The 18238-nt window shown below is 40.0% G+C and overlaps 1 protein-coding gene across 7 annotated transcripts in view; it reads left to right on the top strand.

Moving 5' to 3' along the window:
- Positions 1-657: 657 nt before the first annotated feature.
- The window catches only part of TTC8 (tetratricopeptide repeat domain 8), a 52681-nt gene continuing 35100 nt past the window's right edge, over positions 658-18238 (top strand). For 5 of the 7 annotated variants that reach the window (XM_044917865.1, XM_021679628.1, XM_044917864.1 and 2 more), the window contains exons 1-2: positions 658-771; positions 17943-18063. In XM_044917865.1, the coding sequence (XP_044773800.1) occupies positions 658-771; positions 17943-18063 (235 nt within the window). Of the gene's footprint in view, positions 772-12608; positions 12639-17942; positions 18064-18238 lie in introns of all 7 variants that reach the window. The other 2 variants (XM_021679626.1, XM_021679623.1) reach the window with 1 other exon arrangement.

Raw genomic sequence — 18238 nt, 5'->3', positions numbered from 1 at the left:
AAATAATTTCTCTTCTCTGAGCCGATCTGTTTCTCACCTGTAAAATGCGTCGGTTGGACTAAGCAATATTCAATGCCCCCTTCTATTCGAACACAGATTTTTTTGAGGACTTGAAACAAACTGGAGAATTTTAGGATGTAGGTCTTTGGGTTCTGGTGGGCAGTATGGTATTGAAGAAACTGTTCTCATGCTTGTGTTTCTAGAGTCTGAACGGTAAATGACAGGGGCAAGGATGCTACACGGGAAGAGTAGGACAGTGACCCGTATGAGGGTCAACTCCTGAGAATCTTAGATTCGCTAAGTAAGCAGAGCGTTCGGCTGCTAGGCAACCGCTCCTCCTTTGCGAGAGTGGAGGACCCCAGTCGGAGGTGTCTAAGTCACTACCTCTTAATTTAGCCATGGTGCCTTCTTCTCGAAATTAATGAAATATGTATCCTTTAAAAGCACACCCTTTTTGCAATCAAGGTTTGACAAGCCTTGTAGCTGAGTTCTGCTCGTGCTGGGTTTTCTTTTTCCTGGTCTCAGGCGCGATGCGGACACCTCTCAGGCAAGGCCCTTGCCGCCGAGCGTTGCCCGGCAGAGCTGGACGCCTCCCGCTCCCCGACCCCGCCCTCCCTGGCCCGGGCCCTGGTCCTTCGTGGGCCGCGCTCCGCCGCCATGGGCTCGGAGATGGAGCCGCTGCTCCTGGCCTGGAGCTATTTTAGGCGCAGGAAGTTCCAGCTCTGCGCAGATCTGTGCACGCAGATGCTGGAGAAGTCCCCTTATGACCAGGTACCAGCCGGACCCCGTCAGCCCTGTGGATCCCAGCGAGAGGCAGAGGACACTGGGGGTGCCGGGTGGGGGCTCCAGGGAGGAAGGCCCAGGGCGAAGTTGACCGTGTGGTCAGCACAGGCATCTGGAACGAGACCCCCCTAGGGCCGTGGCCGGCTCGTCCCTGTCGGCGGCGTCCCCGAGTCCCCGCGGGACCCTCGAGTGCTGTGTCTTGGCCGCCCCCTCCTCAAACTTCAGCAGCCCCTTTCCTTTACGGGTCCCTTAAAGGAACACTTAAAAAGTCACCGAATTTTACTTGGGTGCAGAACTTTGATAATTCATTTATACTTGCATATGGATGGACTCGGAATCTCGCTGCGTGTGCGTTATTAATTTCTAAAACAATGATGTATAAACAAAGATCTGTAACTTCTCATCTCGTTGGAATAGCTAGTTTTTTTTGTTTTTTTGTTTTTGATCAAACGTTGTGATCACTTCATCTTTTTTTTTTTTTTTAAAGGTTTTATTTATTTGACAGAGAGAGACACAGCGAGAGAGGGAACACAAGCAGGGGGAGTGGGAAAGGGAGAAGCAGGCTTCCCGCAGAGCAGGGAGCCCGATATGGGGCTCGATATGGGGCTCGATGTGGGGCTCGATCCCAGGACCCTGGGATCATGACCTGAGCCGAAGGCAGACGCTTAACGGCTGAGCCACCCAGGCGCCCCTCTCCACTTCATCTTAAGATTGTTGTCCCAAGAGTGAAGGAGGCTTTGATTCTGGGACATGAGTGCATTTTGAGGCAAATAATACAAGTTAGAGAAATGCGAATCTAGGAGGGGAAGAGATACATTTACTATTAGGAGTGGGGAATGGGGGGGGGGAAGACCCCCTAAAGGAATGATGACAATGGTTTTAAGAAAACTTAAACTTTTACTGTACTACAATAGTAAGATAAATTAAGATATTAAAGAGAGAGAATGGTCATATACTCCCGTGGTAGGTAGTACCTGGAAGAGGCAAAAAGGAGAAAAAAGGAGAATAAGAGCAGAGCTGTGGCAGTTTGTCAGTGCTTCTAGTAAAAACTGGTTCTCCACCTTTTCCTCTAGTGGTGTTGCCTTGGAGATGTTAGGAAAAAGGGGCAATTGAGGGGAGTTACATAAGTGGAGGCGTATGTGTGAACACTGTTACTAGGCTCTGCCTTAGTTCCCAGCAAGTGGATGGAGGATAACCTGTTGAGGGGAACGTTTTGACTTTCAGATAGAACAATCCAGTATTAGTGGGAATACTAAGCTAGATTCTTTTTTTTGTGTTAGTTCATGTTAGTTAATAGGACTGCATTTTTGTTGGAGAAGCTCTTTTTTTTTAAAATTTTTTAAAGATTTATTTCAGAGAGAGAAAGTGAGAACATGCGGGGGGGGGGGGGGGGGGGGGGCAGAAAAAATCCTCAAGCCGACTTCCTGATGAGCAGGAGCCTGATGCCTGGCTGGGTCCCAGGACCCTGACCATGACCCCAGCAGAAATCAAGAGTTGGTGCTTAACCGACTGAGCCACCCAGCTGCCCCAGGAAGCATTTTTCTAAGTGTGTTTCTTGCCACAGTAGTCCCGCAGATGCTGCTCAAAAAAAAACCAAAAAAAAAAAAAAAATTCCACAATCAAATATGTCTGGGAACGTTACAAAATCTTGACCCCTTTACATTTGTACAACAAAAGTTTGTTAAAACTCTATGTGATGTACCAGACATTGTTCTAGGCACAATGCTTTGCAATGTACATGCTGTACGATGTAAAGTACAATGTAAAGTACATGCTATTTCTGTTTTTCCATTGATTTAGGGCAGTTTCCATTCTGTGTTCCACAGAGCAATAGTCCCAAGAACTGTTGTTCAGTGAAAGGAAGTTTCCTCATTCAATGCATTTGGGAACTGTATATTCCCTACTGAGAGATTCAAGATTCATACTAAAGGCCCTGGGTTCTGAAGAAAAGAAACTTAATTTTGCCTAATTTTGATTAATACAATAGTTCTGAAACTTATTTTTGGTAGTGGGCAAGGGTCAGATATCTTCATTGTTATACTAGGGAGACATAGTCTCCTGGGGAAACACTTTTATAGGCAAAGCAGTACTGGTTTTTTTTTTTTTAAAGATTTTATTTATTTATTTGAGACAGAGAGAATGAGAGAGACAGAGAGCACATGAGAGGGGGGAGGGCCAGAGGGAGAAGCAGGCTCCCTGCCGAGCAGGGAGCCCGATGCGGGACTCGATCCCGGGACTCCAGGATCATGACCTGAGCCGAAGGCAGTCGCTTAACCAACTGAGCCACCCAGGCGCCCAGCAGTACTGTTTTTATTAATGGTTAAGATCCTATAATCTTGGGGCACCTGGGTGGCTCAGTAGGTTAAGCGTCTGCCTTCGGCTCAGGTCATGATCCCAGGATCCTGGGATCAGCCCCACTCGGGCTCCCTGCTCAGCGGGAAGCCTGCTTCTCCCTCTCCCTCTGTCTGCCACTCCCCCTGCTTGTGCTCTCTCACCCTCTCTTTCTCTCTCAAATAAATAAAAAAATCTTTAAATAAAAAGATCCTATAATCTTAGTAACATAATCATAGTGCATTCAGTATAGTACTGTGCCTGTGAATCCAGATTTAGTTTGTGCTAGGCCCTGTGATCAGAATTTTATATGTGTTCAATTAAATGACCTTTTGTTGAGTGCTTATTACTTGCCAGGCATGAGTTGTGTGAATTATATGGATTTCAGTGCTTAGAATAACGTTGCAAAGTAGGTGACAAAAATAATAGCTAACATTTATTATTTACTCTGTGTCAGGCTTGGTTCAGAGGGTTTTATAAGTCATCTCATTTAATCCTCAGCCATCTTAGGAAGTTGGTACTATTTCCCCCATTTTACAGATTGAGTACACTGGGGCACAAGGTAAAGTAATTTGTCCCAAATTACAAAGCTGGTACACCCATTCTCTTTATCTATATTATGCTGCCTCTTTGGCCCTTACGTAGCCAGATTTTTCAAAATGGTGTGTTTCTCAACTTTTCCCAGTACATTTTCCCATCTACTGTGCCTTTTTCCAGATTTTAGCTAAATGGTAAAGAATTTTGACATATTTATGTACTTGTATTAAAGGCTCTGGAAAGTCCTGAAGGAAGGAAACCTAACCAATTTTGATTGAGACAGTATTCTGAAACTTACGTGATCTCTGGTGCCTTTTTTGGAGGCAGAGGGACAGATCTCTCCCTTATTATCTTGGAGAGATCATTTTGGAAAGTGCAGGGCAAAGCAGCAGTGTTTTCATTAATGGTTTAGATGGGGCTGTAGAGATCTTCTTGCTCCTTTTTATCTAGGAAGAGTAAGATAAACAGATTAAGGACTTTGTCTACAACTCCTGAATTAGCAGCTAAATAAGGTAAGGGCTTGGGTCTTCTTATTTGGTTTCTTGTACAGCTATCATTAGGCCTTATGGGCCCTCTTGGCAGATTAAAGACTTGTTACAAGGTATGTTTGGTGGAACTGTGATTTTGATAATGATAATGAAGAAAAAGACACAGGTTTATATAGGGAAATATTGCTGTTGGCATTGGTTAACCATTTGACATGGTTAAGATCATTAGGGTAGTAGGTCTTGTTAGGTCCTGGCCTATTCTATTGGCTTATTTGTTGTGGATTTCAAAGAATAGTCTATAATGTGATACATAGTTAATGTCTAATACCATAGACATTAAAAAATCTTATTCTTTGTTAGTATTTTCTTGTTATGAGCAGGGGTTGATAAGTTTAGCTCCTATAAATATCAGAGTAGGCCTAGGAGAATCAGTACCAGATCTAGAAGAAATTTATGATATTCTTTTCCTTTCTAGTCCTTTTTATTTGTTTTGCTGAGGTAGTTAAGTAGGAACTATATATATTGCCAGAATAATGCAGTATTTTGTCAGGAATAGAAGTTTAACTTGAGTTACCTTACCAAACTGGGCTTTTGATAGCTGGATAGGGCTGCTGAAAAGTTTATAGGGTTCATTCATGTTAGTTATTTTTAAAAAATTTTTTAAAGATTTTATTTATTTATTTGACAGAGAGAGAGCAAAAGCAGGGGGAGCAGCAGGCAGAGGGAGAGGGAGAAGCAGGCTCCCCGCTGAGCAGGGAGTGGATGCAGGGCTCGATCCCAGGACCCTGGGATCATGATCTGAGCTGAAGGCAGACGCTTAACCGACTGAGCCACCCAGGCGCCCCTTATGTTAGTTATTTTTTGACTCAACCTTTAAACACTATGCTTTTCCACTGTGTGATTTTCTTTTTTAAGTAATTATTTTTAATTTTTTAATATGAGTATAGTCGGCACACAACGTTACATTAGTTTCAGGTGTACAACATAGTGATTCAACTTCTCTATAATATGCTGTGCTCACCCCAAGTGTAGCTACCATCTGTCACCATACCGTGCTATTACAATATCACTGACCATATTCCCTATGCTGTACCTTTTATTCCCATGACTTATTTATTTCATAACTAGAAGCCTATATCTCGCACTCCCTGTCACCCATTTTGCCCACTCCCCGCACCCCTTCCCTCTGGCAACCATCAGTTTATTCTCTTTATTTGAGTCTGTTTCTGTTTTCTGTTTGTTTGTTTTGTTTTAAATGAAATCATATGGTATTTGTCTTTTTCTGACTTATTTCACTTAGCATAGTATCCTCTAGGGTCCATCCATGTTGTTGCAAATGGCAAGATCTCATTCTTTTTTATGGCTGTGTAATATTCCATTCTTCTTTATAGAAGAATATATACCACATCTTCTTTATCCATGGATATGGTTGGTTCTATATCATGGGAATTGTTTTTTTTTATAATTTTATTTTTTTTAGAAGATTTTATTTATTTATTTGACAGAGAGAGAGAGACAGGGAGAGAGGGAACACAAGCAGGGGGAGTGGGAGAGGGAAAAGCACTGGCTTCACGCTGAGCAGGGAGCCCGATGCGGGGCTCGATCCCAGGACCCTGGGATCATGACCTGAGCCAAAGGCTCAAATAATGCTGCAGGAAACATCAGGGGTGCAAATATCTTTTCAAATTAGTGTTTTCGTTTTCTTGGGTAAATACCCAGAAGTGGAATTACTGGATCATATAGTATTTCTATTTTTAATTTTCTGAGGAACCTCTATACTGTTTTCCACAGTGGCTGTTCCAACTTACATTCCCACCAACAGTGCATGAGAGTTCCTTCACTGTGTGCTTTTCTTATCACAAATTTGTGTATTTTGTACCCATATGTTATTTCATTTTGGAAATATTTCCTGGTATGATCTCCCCCGGCATGTAGAAATCTTCCCTTTTTCTTATTTAATTAAAACATTTAAAAATATTTATGTTGGAGTGATGATACAACTAATGAAGAGCCTTAGGAAGCTTAAGAAGTTTCCTTTGATTAAAAACTTGAAAATTCTCTTTCCTTTCCTTACAACATGAATCCAGGATGGCGTATCTGTCTGGCTATGGCACAGAGACTGGTACACAGGGGCTCTCATTAAGTATCTGCCGAATGAGTGTATTGATTGTATTAGTGTTTATGTGTGTGTGTGTGTTTTAAAGATTTTATTGTTAAGTAATCTCACGCCCAATGCGGGGCTCGAACCTACAACCCCGAGATTAAGAGTTGCATGCTCTTCTGACTGAGCCAGCCAGGCACCCCTATTGTGTTTTGATGGCATTATCCATGTGTACCACCTTCCCTCCTGTTTACAAAGATCATCTTAGTTGCCTGAGGACCTTTGTGTCCTTCCACCTGCATAGGTTCGTATACATATATTTACCTTTTCAAATAAATGTAATTGCATTATGGACATTCTTAACTCATTTCTTGATTTGAGGGTCAGTTTTTTGTTTTTGTTTTTATTATTCCCACTACAAAATAGAAATGATAATTATGTGATGTGCTAGAGGTGCAAACTATCACCATAATGGCAGTCTTCTTACAATATATAAGTATAGCAAGTGAACATGTTGTACACCTTATTTATTATTATTATTTTTAAAGATTTTATTGATTTATTTGAGAGAGAGAGCATGAGCAGGGTGGGGGTGGAGGGGGCAGAGGGAGACAGAGAAAGAAGCAGGGAGCCCGACGTGGGCTCGATCCCAGGACCCTGAGATCATGACCTGAGCCAAAGGCAGATGCCCAACCAACTGAACCACCCAGGCGCCCCCACCTTATTGTTTTTTAATCAGTTAAGAAAATTCTTCCTAGATTCCTCCAAGAGAGTGTTTCTGATAGTAGTTATCATCACTGGCATTTCTTATGATACTCTCATTGTTTCAGTGGAGGAAGTTAAATGATGGTGAGACTCCCAATCTATGAAAAGCTAACAGAAATGTGATCAGAGAAGAAGCAGATGGTCCTCAGCTCTGCAGTTAGCTGATTTATCTTCACATGCTCCTTTAGCCTCATGGGCTGTTTTTTTTTTGAGGCTTCCACATTTTAGAGTATTTTTTCCCCACTTTGAATTACCATTCCTGTGCCACCAAACTGATTTTAGTACAAATGAATTACTTTGAAGCACTGTCTGGACACACGGAAGAGCAAGGGAGTTAAAATATTTTTATGTGTGCCAAATGGATTCAGTTTTGCTCTCCCAAGACAAAAATAGCTTTTGTTTTGGATGTTATTTTTCACTTTTGGTTTTGCTTATTTTTGTCCCAGGTGAGGAGAACCTCTCTAAAGTGATTTGTTATTTCTTAATCTTTCTTTAAGCTGGTCCAGGGAGCTTCTCAACCCATTTTGGTTCTGATACATCAGGCTTTTAGGATAAGCCCACCTCTGAGACTATTCCTTTTACATTTATTTCTCCTTTAAGAGATACAATTTTGGTATACTATCATCAAAAATATTTAAGTTGTGCCTTGTACTTTCCATTAGGACATCTGGATTTTATTCAGTTCTGATTCTTGCCAAAGTCAGGGTGGTTAGGCTAGTCAGGGAGGTATACTATGGAATAGCATGTTTCCTTAGAGTAATACATTTTAATTTGGACACAAAAGGACTGAAGGATAGGTTGACTGTAATAACATGGTATTTGGTAATGGGGAAAGGTTCTTGAAGAAGATGGATTGTGAACTGTTTTTCCCAGGTGCAGAGTAGTGAGAAATAAGAAGGCAGGGTCCGTAAGCATGACTTTAAGGTTCTGATTTCTTGAGAAAAAAGAAAGAAAAATAACTGGTTAATTTATTGTAGCCTCCCTGCTTGATAAAATACAGTAAGAGCAAGAAATTCATAGAGAGGCATTGTCTTTTTTCAAAGTGTTCTTTAAATCGTGATTGAAAAAGTGGTTATAAGTTGTAAGATATAAAAGGGAGAAATGCAAAATGGTCTTCTTTCCACACAGCAATGTGACCTAGAGGGAATGCTTGCTGTTACAGCTCATGTCCATCATCCTGATTAGTTCCTTAATCTGATTACTGTTCTTTGTGTTCCATATGTCAGATGCGTGGCTTTAAAACCAGCCCCAGTTTTTTTTAGCTCCATTATAATTAAACAGTTCATAAAACATGCAGGTTTTTCAGGCAGTGAGGTTTTTAAAAGACAGTATGCTTTTATTATAGGGTAGATTTCTGATAGATTTTCAAATTATTAAAATCAGTGATTCTGGGAGTGGGAGTGTTGGCTGTATATCAGAATGGGAATTCACATTCTCCTCCCCAATCTCTGCTTATAATGAGAGATGTTACAGAGAGGAGGGGATTATTATTGTAAATGATTTGAAGATAGAGAAAAGGCCTGAAAGCCACTGGCTTAGAGGAAAGACATGGAACCAGGGGTCCCCAGTGAGCTACATCTTAGCAGTTGATTGAGACAATGATCTGGTGCTCCAAGCCTAACAAAACAAAACAAAACCATCTTTCTGTATAATTATCTAATTTATTTCCTCTTTGGGGCCATGGAGACAGCCAAACTTAATCTTTTGATTCTTATACTCTGTGGAGCAGTTCATTTAATGAATTTGTATTCCCGCTGAATTATAGTTTACATTCCTACTTGGCTACTTGGTCCCTAGATCTCCCTAAACCTTCTGACATCCATCCCTTTCTCTGTTCTCTTACATTTTTTTTTCCTTCTTGTTACTGTTAACTTCTGAATAATGTCTCAGTGGTTTCAGAGCAAAGCCGGGTCAGACTCATTAGCCAGAGTAAGTATTGGTGGCAATTAAGAAGTCACATTCAGAATTATCTAGAGATTTGATTCCCTGAAGTAATAGCAACAACCTAAGAGAGAGAGCCTTACCCTGGGGAGGAAGGAAGGAAGCAAACCGATGTGATGCTAATTAGTATTTGCTGGTTCTAGGCAGTGTCACTCCGCTCCCTGTCCTCTCACTCACTCACTTTGAAGCAGAGTCAAAGGGAAGTCTTAATTTGATGTGCCACGACTGGGAGTTAGTTCTGAGTTCTGAGAAGGGAAGTAATAGCGAGTTTGGTGCTTTTCTGTTCATTATAGGATTGTTTTTATAAAGAAATTCTATGTGACTGATACTTCTTATTGAAAGTGATAGCACCTTACTTTTCTTTAACTATGATAGCATATGTGAAAAGACTCTGAAAATTATGAAGTATTCTTAAAAATGCAAGGTTTTCTTTTTAAAACTATCCTATAGACACTATTGCTCCAATTTGAGAGGAGGACTAGTTTACAGAGGTTGTATGATTTGTTCAAGGTCATGCAGCTAAGTGACTCCCTGAGGATCAAGCCTAGCTCTTCTGACTCTAGGGCTAGGCCTGGTGCTTCCTTTTTTCTTTTTTCTTTTTTTTTTTTAAAGATTTTATTTATTTATTTGACAGAGAGTGAGAGAGCACAAGCAGCGGAAGCAGCAGGCAGAGGGAGAGGGAGAAGCAGGCTCCCTGCTGAACAGAGAGCCCGATGTGGGGCTCGATCCCAGGACCCTGGGATTATGACCTGAGCTGAAGGCAGCCGCTTAACGACTGAGCCACCCAGGCACCCCCTTTTTTTTTTTTAAGAGGGAGAGAGAGAGAGAAAGTTGTTGGGGGAGGGGGAGAGGGGAGAGGGGGAATCTTAAGCAAGCTTTAGCAGGCACTAGCATGGAGCCTGACACCGGGAGCCTGGCACGGGGCTTGATCTCACAACCCTGACCTGAGGCAAAATCAAGAGTTGGACACTTAACCAACTGAGCCACCCAGGCTCCCCTAGGTTCAAGTGTGTTGATACCCATGGAAATAATCTGCTAGACCAAATGAACCTAACTTGTGATTCCCTATTTGGGTGGATTAATTTAAATAACAGACTATAATTGAGAGACCCAAAGATGAAAGTCCCAGTGATTAAAAAAAAAAAAAAAAAAAGTTTTGCCCTATCTCTAAATTAAAACATCCTGACTCTTCCTTCTTAGTCCTGCTACTCCTGATGGATCTCCAGTCCAGACCAGCCATACCCGGCCTTGGTCTCCCTCACCATATAGTAGCCAGCTTTCATGCCTTGCTATGATCTCACATACTCAGCCAAGTGCAGGCTCTTGGCCCGGAGTGTCTGGGTTCAAACACTGCCTGTACACCTTGACCTCAGGGTTTCCTCATCTGTAAAATGGGGATAATAATATGCCTCAAAGGGTTGTTGTAAGCGTTAAGTTCAGTAAGTGATCACAAATGTTAGCTGCTATTTTCTCTATATAGCTAGAGATATTTGCAAGTAGGATTCTGTCATTGATATTTTTCTGAAAGGATTGTTGGTAATCTGGGAAGCATCTGTGAGGAAAATATTCAGTGAAATTGATGATAAAGTGATGTTGAATATAGTTCATAGATCCCTGGCACTCAGTAATTTCCAGAATAATCTCCTTCCCTTTTCTCTGACTCCCTTATCTCCCATGTATTCCGTTTTTCCCCTCTCCCTCTAAGTCATCTATAACTGGCCCCTAATTTGAATATAGCATCTGATACATTGTATTGAAATTTATATAATTCTGTGCCTTCCTCATAGAATGTTTTAAGCACCTTGCGGGGTGCCAGGGATGTCTGGGGCATGTTGCAGAACTAACGTGTTCTCTGCCTCACTCCTGGTTCCAAGCCTTTCTCCTTCTTCCATCTAAGCAACTTCACCTGTCTCTCCACCTTCCCATCCTCTGGGCCTCTCATTGTCTTCTCTGACCTTCTCAATGCTTATCATTTCCCCGCATGCTCTTTACCTGCCTGGTAAATCACAAATGTGTTCCTGTGGGGCAGAACCACCACATGGAGCACAAAGACCTTTATCAGTGAACAGAACACTGAGGCTGAGCTGGCAGTTTGAGTTTGGGCCACTGGAAGCATCTTCTTGCCCTTGGCAGGATAACAGGCTTCCAGCTTTTACTTACGATTAGAGGCTTCTAGCTCTTATACCTGTTTTGTGTTCCTTTTCAAGTACTGTCTAGTCAATGTTTTTTTCCCTTTCTGTATGGAACTTATCTTGTACCTCTCCTACACTTTATGCTTCAATCCTGCCTTATTATGTCCAGCTCATTTTTTAATCTCCAAGATGCACTGGCAAGGAAGAGCTCTGGCTTCTTTGTGTGACCTTGAGCAAATTATATGACCTCTCTGAGCTGGTTTCCTCATCTGTCAAATGGGTAAGAACACTGCCCTGCCTCCCTCCAGTGGTTGTCTCGAGACTCAAATGAGAGACATGTCTCATACAGACATGACTACAAATAGAGGAAAGAATAGACAGGTTATTTCTTCTGTCGTCTCATTGCCTGTATCGGTATGTGTAAGTATGGACTGTGGGTTCTAGGCAATCTGTACTTTTCCAGATCTTCCTTATACACACTGGAATTGAAAACCTCCAGTTGCCACGTATTCTTAGCTGCTGTTTTGTGTTTGGTTCAGCTGCTTGCCAAATATTCTCTAAATCCCACCCTCTGAGGCCTTCACTTTTTCTAGCCTAGCTTAGCCTTTGCCTCTCATTTTCCTACTGTGTGTTGTGCTACAGAAGTTGCTTATTATCATTGTATGGTGACCAGATGGCTTACACATTTCTTGTGCACATAATATATTCTTAAAAAAATATTTAGGGTATTCTTCTTGGGTTTTAGAGCTGTAGAAAGCAAGGCAAGGAAAGATTTTTTTTTTCTTTCTCTGTTTTGTTTCTTAGTAGCTTCCCTAATAAAACATGCTGCCAATTAAGTGTTCAATGCAGGTTGCTAACCATAGATATATAAATGTAGATGTTTTGTAAATAAATTTGTTACAAGTCTGACTTTTTCCTAGTGGATTTCTATTTAATTTGGACAGAAAAAAACGCTGAGCTTATTAGCACCTGACACTAATATATATGACATAGTCTATTTATAAACATTTCTCAGAGTACATTACAGTCAGAATTAATTTTTTATCTTCAGCCACTAATCCCATTATATATATGTGGAGCAGAAAGTTTTATAGTATGTGGATTTTCTTCCTCCTCCCCAAGTGATTAAAGTCTGAATGTTTTAACCACCATGAACTTATTTTTGAGTATAAAGAAATGTTTCCTTGGTATAGTTGTAAAATTATTTTAATTTCTGAGATTTTGTGTCTTCATTAAACAAGTAGTTAAGATAACTTCTCTGTGCTTTAAATGAGGTTAGAGTAATTAGAATTTCCTACGTGTAGAAAATCCAGCACTCTTCAGTGTATATTAGTTTTACACTAATACCAATATTAGTATTAGTATATCTCAAACTCTTGAAAGCAGTTGTGGAGAAAGATTAAAGTTAATATTTGGATTTTTACTGAATGAGTTTGAGTCCACCTACATATACCTAATTCGTCACTAAGACTTTTTATTGTAGAAACTGTATTTCTTAAAAATGTTTACTACCTTCTTAATGCTTTCCAGGAACCAGATCCTGAATTGCCAGTGTCTCAGGTAAAGGTTTAGCTGCAACCTTTAGTTTAGAGAATACTATAGTTCCAATTGCTTACTTGTTCCTGTAGATTAGAAAGCTTGCTGCATATCTATTAATGCCATTATAAAAGTAGCCATCTCTACCAGACATTCTGTACCTTTTTATGTAAAGTATTATATTTCCAATATATATTTTTTAAAGATTTTATTTATTTATTTGAGAGAGAGAGAATGAGAGACAGAGAGCATGAGAGGGAAGAGGGCAGAGGGAGAAGCAGACCCCCTGCTGAGCAGGGAGCCCGATGCGGGACTCGATCCCGGGACTCCAGGATCATGACCTGAGCCGAAGGCAGTCGCTTAACCAACTGAGCCACCCAGGCGCCCTATATTTCCAAAATTTTTATGTCTATGGATGAGTAGTCTTATGTTCTTAGGACTTGGAGCTTAAATAGAAATGACCAATATTGACCAGAGGATGAGAAAAATAGAGGAGGAGGCAAGGGGAACCAGGAGCTTAGAAAGGGAGCCAAGAAGTCAGCAGAGCCCCAAGTGTCCAAGAAGTCCGTGATGGATAGGACAATATGTTTTGAGTAAAGAGTGGGCTGACTCTGCTTGGGAAGGGCTTGGTTTTAGACAGTGGTGCCCGCCACCACGAGGAAGAAAGGAAGGGACACTGGCCAGATAGCCATGTCTACTAAATCATTGTGGTTAGAGATAGGAGGCGGCCACAGAGACCTGCTAACTGGATAAGACACAGTGAATGAGTCTGGAGGGAACCCAAGGAGAGGAGGTGAATCTTTTAACTCAAGAGGGTTTCCAGTAAGTCTGGGAATAAGGCAAAGGGATGAAAGTGCTACAAATCAGAGAGCTTAAATATTGCCAGGTGTTTGCCCTGCCACATAAGAGAGAATTTTAACAGTGGTTTTTAGGTAAATAAACAGTTTGGGACCTCATATGTGGTTCATATGAGTAATCATCCAACCTTTTAGAAGAAAGCAAGATACAAAGTACTCTGATAGAGGTCTGTGTGGCATTAAACAGGCACCGTAAATAGGTTAAAATGTAGCACTCTGTTCTTGAAAAGGATTTAAACATCGTCTACAATGTTCATAATCATGATTTCCAAATTGATAGATGGTACAAAGCTGTTTTTTGCATAATATATGTACAATTCGTTTGAGAAGGACCTAAATTATAAATAGAGTAAGTAATGTGCTTTTTGTTTTCAGTAATTTGGGAAGATTTTGTTAAAATTAAATTAAAATACCAATAATTGCATTGTTGGTATGGTTTTAAAACTGTAAATGGCGTTTGAAAGTTTCCATCCAGCACAGGGACTTGATGAAGGATCTGTATTTAGTATTACTTTCCTGTTCTGTTAATGTAGACTGAATTATCCACTGGATAGTGATGTAAAAGAATAAAAAGGGAACAAGTCTGACAGGATTCTTTTGAGCTCATTATTTACACATTTTGCCTTCCTCCTTTGCACATTTTTACAATTTCAAAATAAATGATGCTTTACAGTAACAATTCGATATTTTGTGTCTAAGTTTTCATTTTCATAGAGCAGGCAGAGTGTCACATGTTACTGATTCTTATGATGGCTCAATCAGGTTAGACAGGCTATTCTTTGGCGGCCTTATTCTAATAATAACCTAACAAAATTGTTTCTTTTATGTCTTAAACTAGTGGCCTAAAATTCTGTCTTAAAAGGAACAGGACAATTTAAACGTGTTTTGCTCAGTCACTAGAGTTTTTACCTTTTCATATATTTATTTTCAAAAATGGATCAACCTCACAGAAGATAGTACAAGCAAGGCATTATATCCCTGATGATATTGCCTCAAGAGTAATGTCATGTAGACTGCCTCAGTAGGTGAAGGAGATGGGATTATGTTTCACAGACAAAGAAGGACATAATTGACATGATGATTACTCACTTAGATTAGGAGAATCTATGCTGTTCCCTTTAGAAAAGTTCCTACACTTCTATGATTTTTGTTGATTTCACTATACTTCCAATGGATAGGTATTCAAATGTATTTACTACATGAGCCTGTCATTTAGTAACAACTTAAACATATCTGATAGCACCAATTTATATTTTTATTCAGATGCAAGGGGCAGTTTGGGATCATCCATTGTGCCTTGTTATGCATTTTACTCTAATCACTGATTAGTTTTGAACTTTTTTTTTTTTTAATTTAAACAGAGGATTTTAGGGCTGTAAAACATACTTGGCTTGTTTCCAAAATAAAATAAAAAACTTTTTTTTAAAAAAGCCAAAGCCCCATCTGCTGTTTTCATCAAAATCCTAAGAATTGTTCACATTGCCAAGAGCAGTTCTTGAATACAGTCTGATGTTTAATCAGGCAGTGATATGTGATTTTCAAGGTCAGTTTTGTTAGGACAGAAGGAAAATCAGGAAGATTAATATTCTCAAATACTGATGAAATTTAAAATTAAGTAATGGTTTAAGTAGATTTTACTATAGATCTTTAAATATACAAGATTCCCACCATTATTTCTACTTCTGAAGAATTAGGTTCTAGAAACTGAAATAAATATAGATCTATTTACCTTTTTGGAAAAGTGAATTCTTGTGGAATAACATTTTTAAAAAGATGTGAAGCATTTATTCATTTGGTGGGTAGGGAACAGTGGATTTACTTTGTTTTGCTTAGCCTAATATTAAAAAAAAAGTTGTACCTTCTTAATATTTGAGAGGTTAGTAGGCAGATGGATGTCAGGAAGCCTGATGGAGTGGACTATAACAGTAGATACATGCAAATTGTTAAAAAGATATGTGCAGGGATAATTAATGCCCAGCTATATAAATGATACTATAATAATAAAAACTTGGCTTTTAAAAAGTCGATTTAACTAGAATTCCAAGTCATAGTTTTGAAGCTTCATGAGCTCCTCCTCATCAGGATGAAAGTCCATATATCTCACTGTGGTGTACAGGGTCCCTCATCCGCCCTTTGCCTTTTTCTCCAGCTTCTTCTCTGATTGCTGCCTCAGCTGAACCTGATTCAACCATACTCAACTGATTTGCATTCGCCAAACTTGCCACCAGCCTTCAAGCTAGCCTGCTCTAGTCCCATTGCTTTGTCTAGTAAACGCTTTCCAGTCTTGGCCATTAGCAAACTCTTTTCTCCTACCTTTCTTCCACCCCCACCCCCCCCACCCCAGGCAGCTGGGTGCGTCTTTCTCTCTTCCCATAGTATGCTCCAGACTTTTATTATTGCGCTTTTCCTACAACACTGAAACTCGTGTGAGCTAGAAGACCTGTGGCTTACTCATCTCTGTTCCCAGGACCTGGCATGTATGTAGCAGGTGCTCCCTGGTAATATGGGAGTGAACCAACGGAGCCCACATCCTGCTTTACTGTTTCAGAGCAAATGCTGCAGGTCCTTCCTGTCCACCAGACTGCTGAACAAGGAACACCCTTTTGAGAAATGAAAGCCCTCAGATCCTTGCAGGGCAGTCTGAGCTGTGGGGACTCAAGATAAATCAGGATTACTTATTTCCATCTTTGAAGTTAAATTAAACCATTAGTTCAAGCCAGGGATGACTTCCCTGGCCCCTGAGCATTCTTGTATAGATCTGCCAACCTTCCTGATCTTTGAGGATTGAAAACCTCCAATTGTTTCCACACTTTAGTGGATCCCATAATTAGATGCAGTTCCAATTGGAATTGATTTTTTTTTTTACGAATTAAGTCTTTGATTCCATATTCTGTTCATTCAATTGTGTTAAATCCACACAGTTGAAATATTTTATTAAAAGTTATCTGATGAGAATCCAGTAAACCTTACCCAGGAAAGTATAAGCTAAAAAACCCAATCATCTAACCAAATATAATTTCATTTTAGGAACCTAAGGATGCAATGAAGGCAGCCTTCTTTATTCCCATTAAAGTGAAAGTATGAAGAGTTTCTTCTTTCCTTACAAATTTTTGTCTAATATATGCATTCCAATTATTTTAGCCCACAAAAAGATCTCTCCTTTTTAATTCCTATAAAACTATTTTCTATACCACACACCTGTCACCTATCATGCACTGCTTTGCCTTGTCACTTAATTCAAGTAGGTGATGTGTTCAGGGAAATTAGAATCCCAAGTTTTAATCTTCTCATGTCTCCTTTTTAGAACCTAGCCCAGTGCTATGTAACTAGGAGGTGCTCAATAGATATGGATTGACTGAGTGAATGCATCTCGGGTTCTTTACATGAGGACTTATTTGTTCTCTGCTTCTAGTCTCTAGTGAAGCAGAAAGGTAAACATTTCTGATAAGGCTGTTTTAAATGTTTAACAAGATATGTAACTGTGCAGACCTTGACATCTAATTTCTCAAGGTAGAACAAAGCTGATATCCAGATTCCTTCTTTATGTTTTCCATTCCCCCTCCCCCCCCATAGCAGTTTTTCTACTGGCTAGATCACAAAGCAACCAAGATTGTGTTGATTAGTTACTGGGAATTGGGAGAAATTGATCTTAGTTCAATTCAACATTTTTGGAATACCTAATGTGTGCAAAAACCATAGGTGTTATGGAAAATTCAGAACTGAACAAGGTAAAAAGGCTTGTGTTCTGGGGAAGGGAGGGCTAACCTGTGCCCAATAATTACAGAGTTTCTCGAATATGGTAAGTACATATAATAGAAGTGTAAAGAGAATGCTCTAGGACAAAGACAAGAGGTAAGTAGGTTTAGTAGGTTTAGTAGGTTTCCCCATCAGGGAAGTCTTCATGATGGACTTCTGGTCCTGAAGGCAGAAAGAGCACTGTGGTTGTAGCTTAATTAATTTGTTTTCAAATTACTATTCCAGTAAAATTTTCTCTAAAGATCTTCTTTTACTTATAAAAAGGCATGTTAGAAGACTACCAGGTAATACCACACTTTTATTTACTAGGTAATTGATCTAATGGGTATTTCTTGATTAGTAATGACCTTGCGTTCCTGTCTTAGTTTCTTGACAGTCCTTTAAATTAGTATAATGCACTAAGTGGTAAACATGCCCAATACAAAGTTAGACAATAATAAAGCTTCTATAGGCAGTACTTCTTTTTTTTTTTTTAAGATTTTATTTATTTATTTGACAGAGACACAGCGAGAGAGAGAACACAGCAGGGGGAGTGGGAGAGGGAGAAGCAGTCTTCCCGCTGAGCAGGGAGCCCAATGTGGGGCTCAATCCCAGGACCCTGAGATCATGACCCGAGCTGAAGGCAGTCGCTTAACCTACTGAGCCACCCAGGCGCCCCTATAGGCAGTACTTCTAATACTACTTAATATATGCTTTATTTTATCCATGCTTATAGGCAGCTTGGATTTTAAAGGCACGAGCACTAACCGAAATGGTGTACGTAGATGAAATTGATGTAGATCAGGAAGGAATTGCAGAAATGATGCTGGATGAAAATGCTATTGCTCAAGTTCCACGTAAGTATTGGGTTTTTCCTTAAGTAAATGAAATGCCCTTAGGAGGAAGAATACTATTTGTATATAAAAGAAACACAAGACATATACATGAAAAAACATTGTATCAAGTAAATGGTCTCTATCCTGCCATATAGTACAAAGACTTTCCTTCCCCAATTCAATTATATTATCTTAA

Source organism: Neomonachus schauinslandi, chromosome 9 (genome assembly GCF_002201575.2).
Source record: "Neomonachus schauinslandi chromosome 9, ASM220157v2, whole genome shotgun sequence".
Lineage (NCBI taxonomy): Eukaryota > Metazoa > Chordata > Mammalia > Carnivora > Phocidae > Neomonachus > Neomonachus schauinslandi.
Note: the sequence above shows the minus strand (reverse complement) of the source record. Positions and strands in the feature narration are given on the sequence as shown.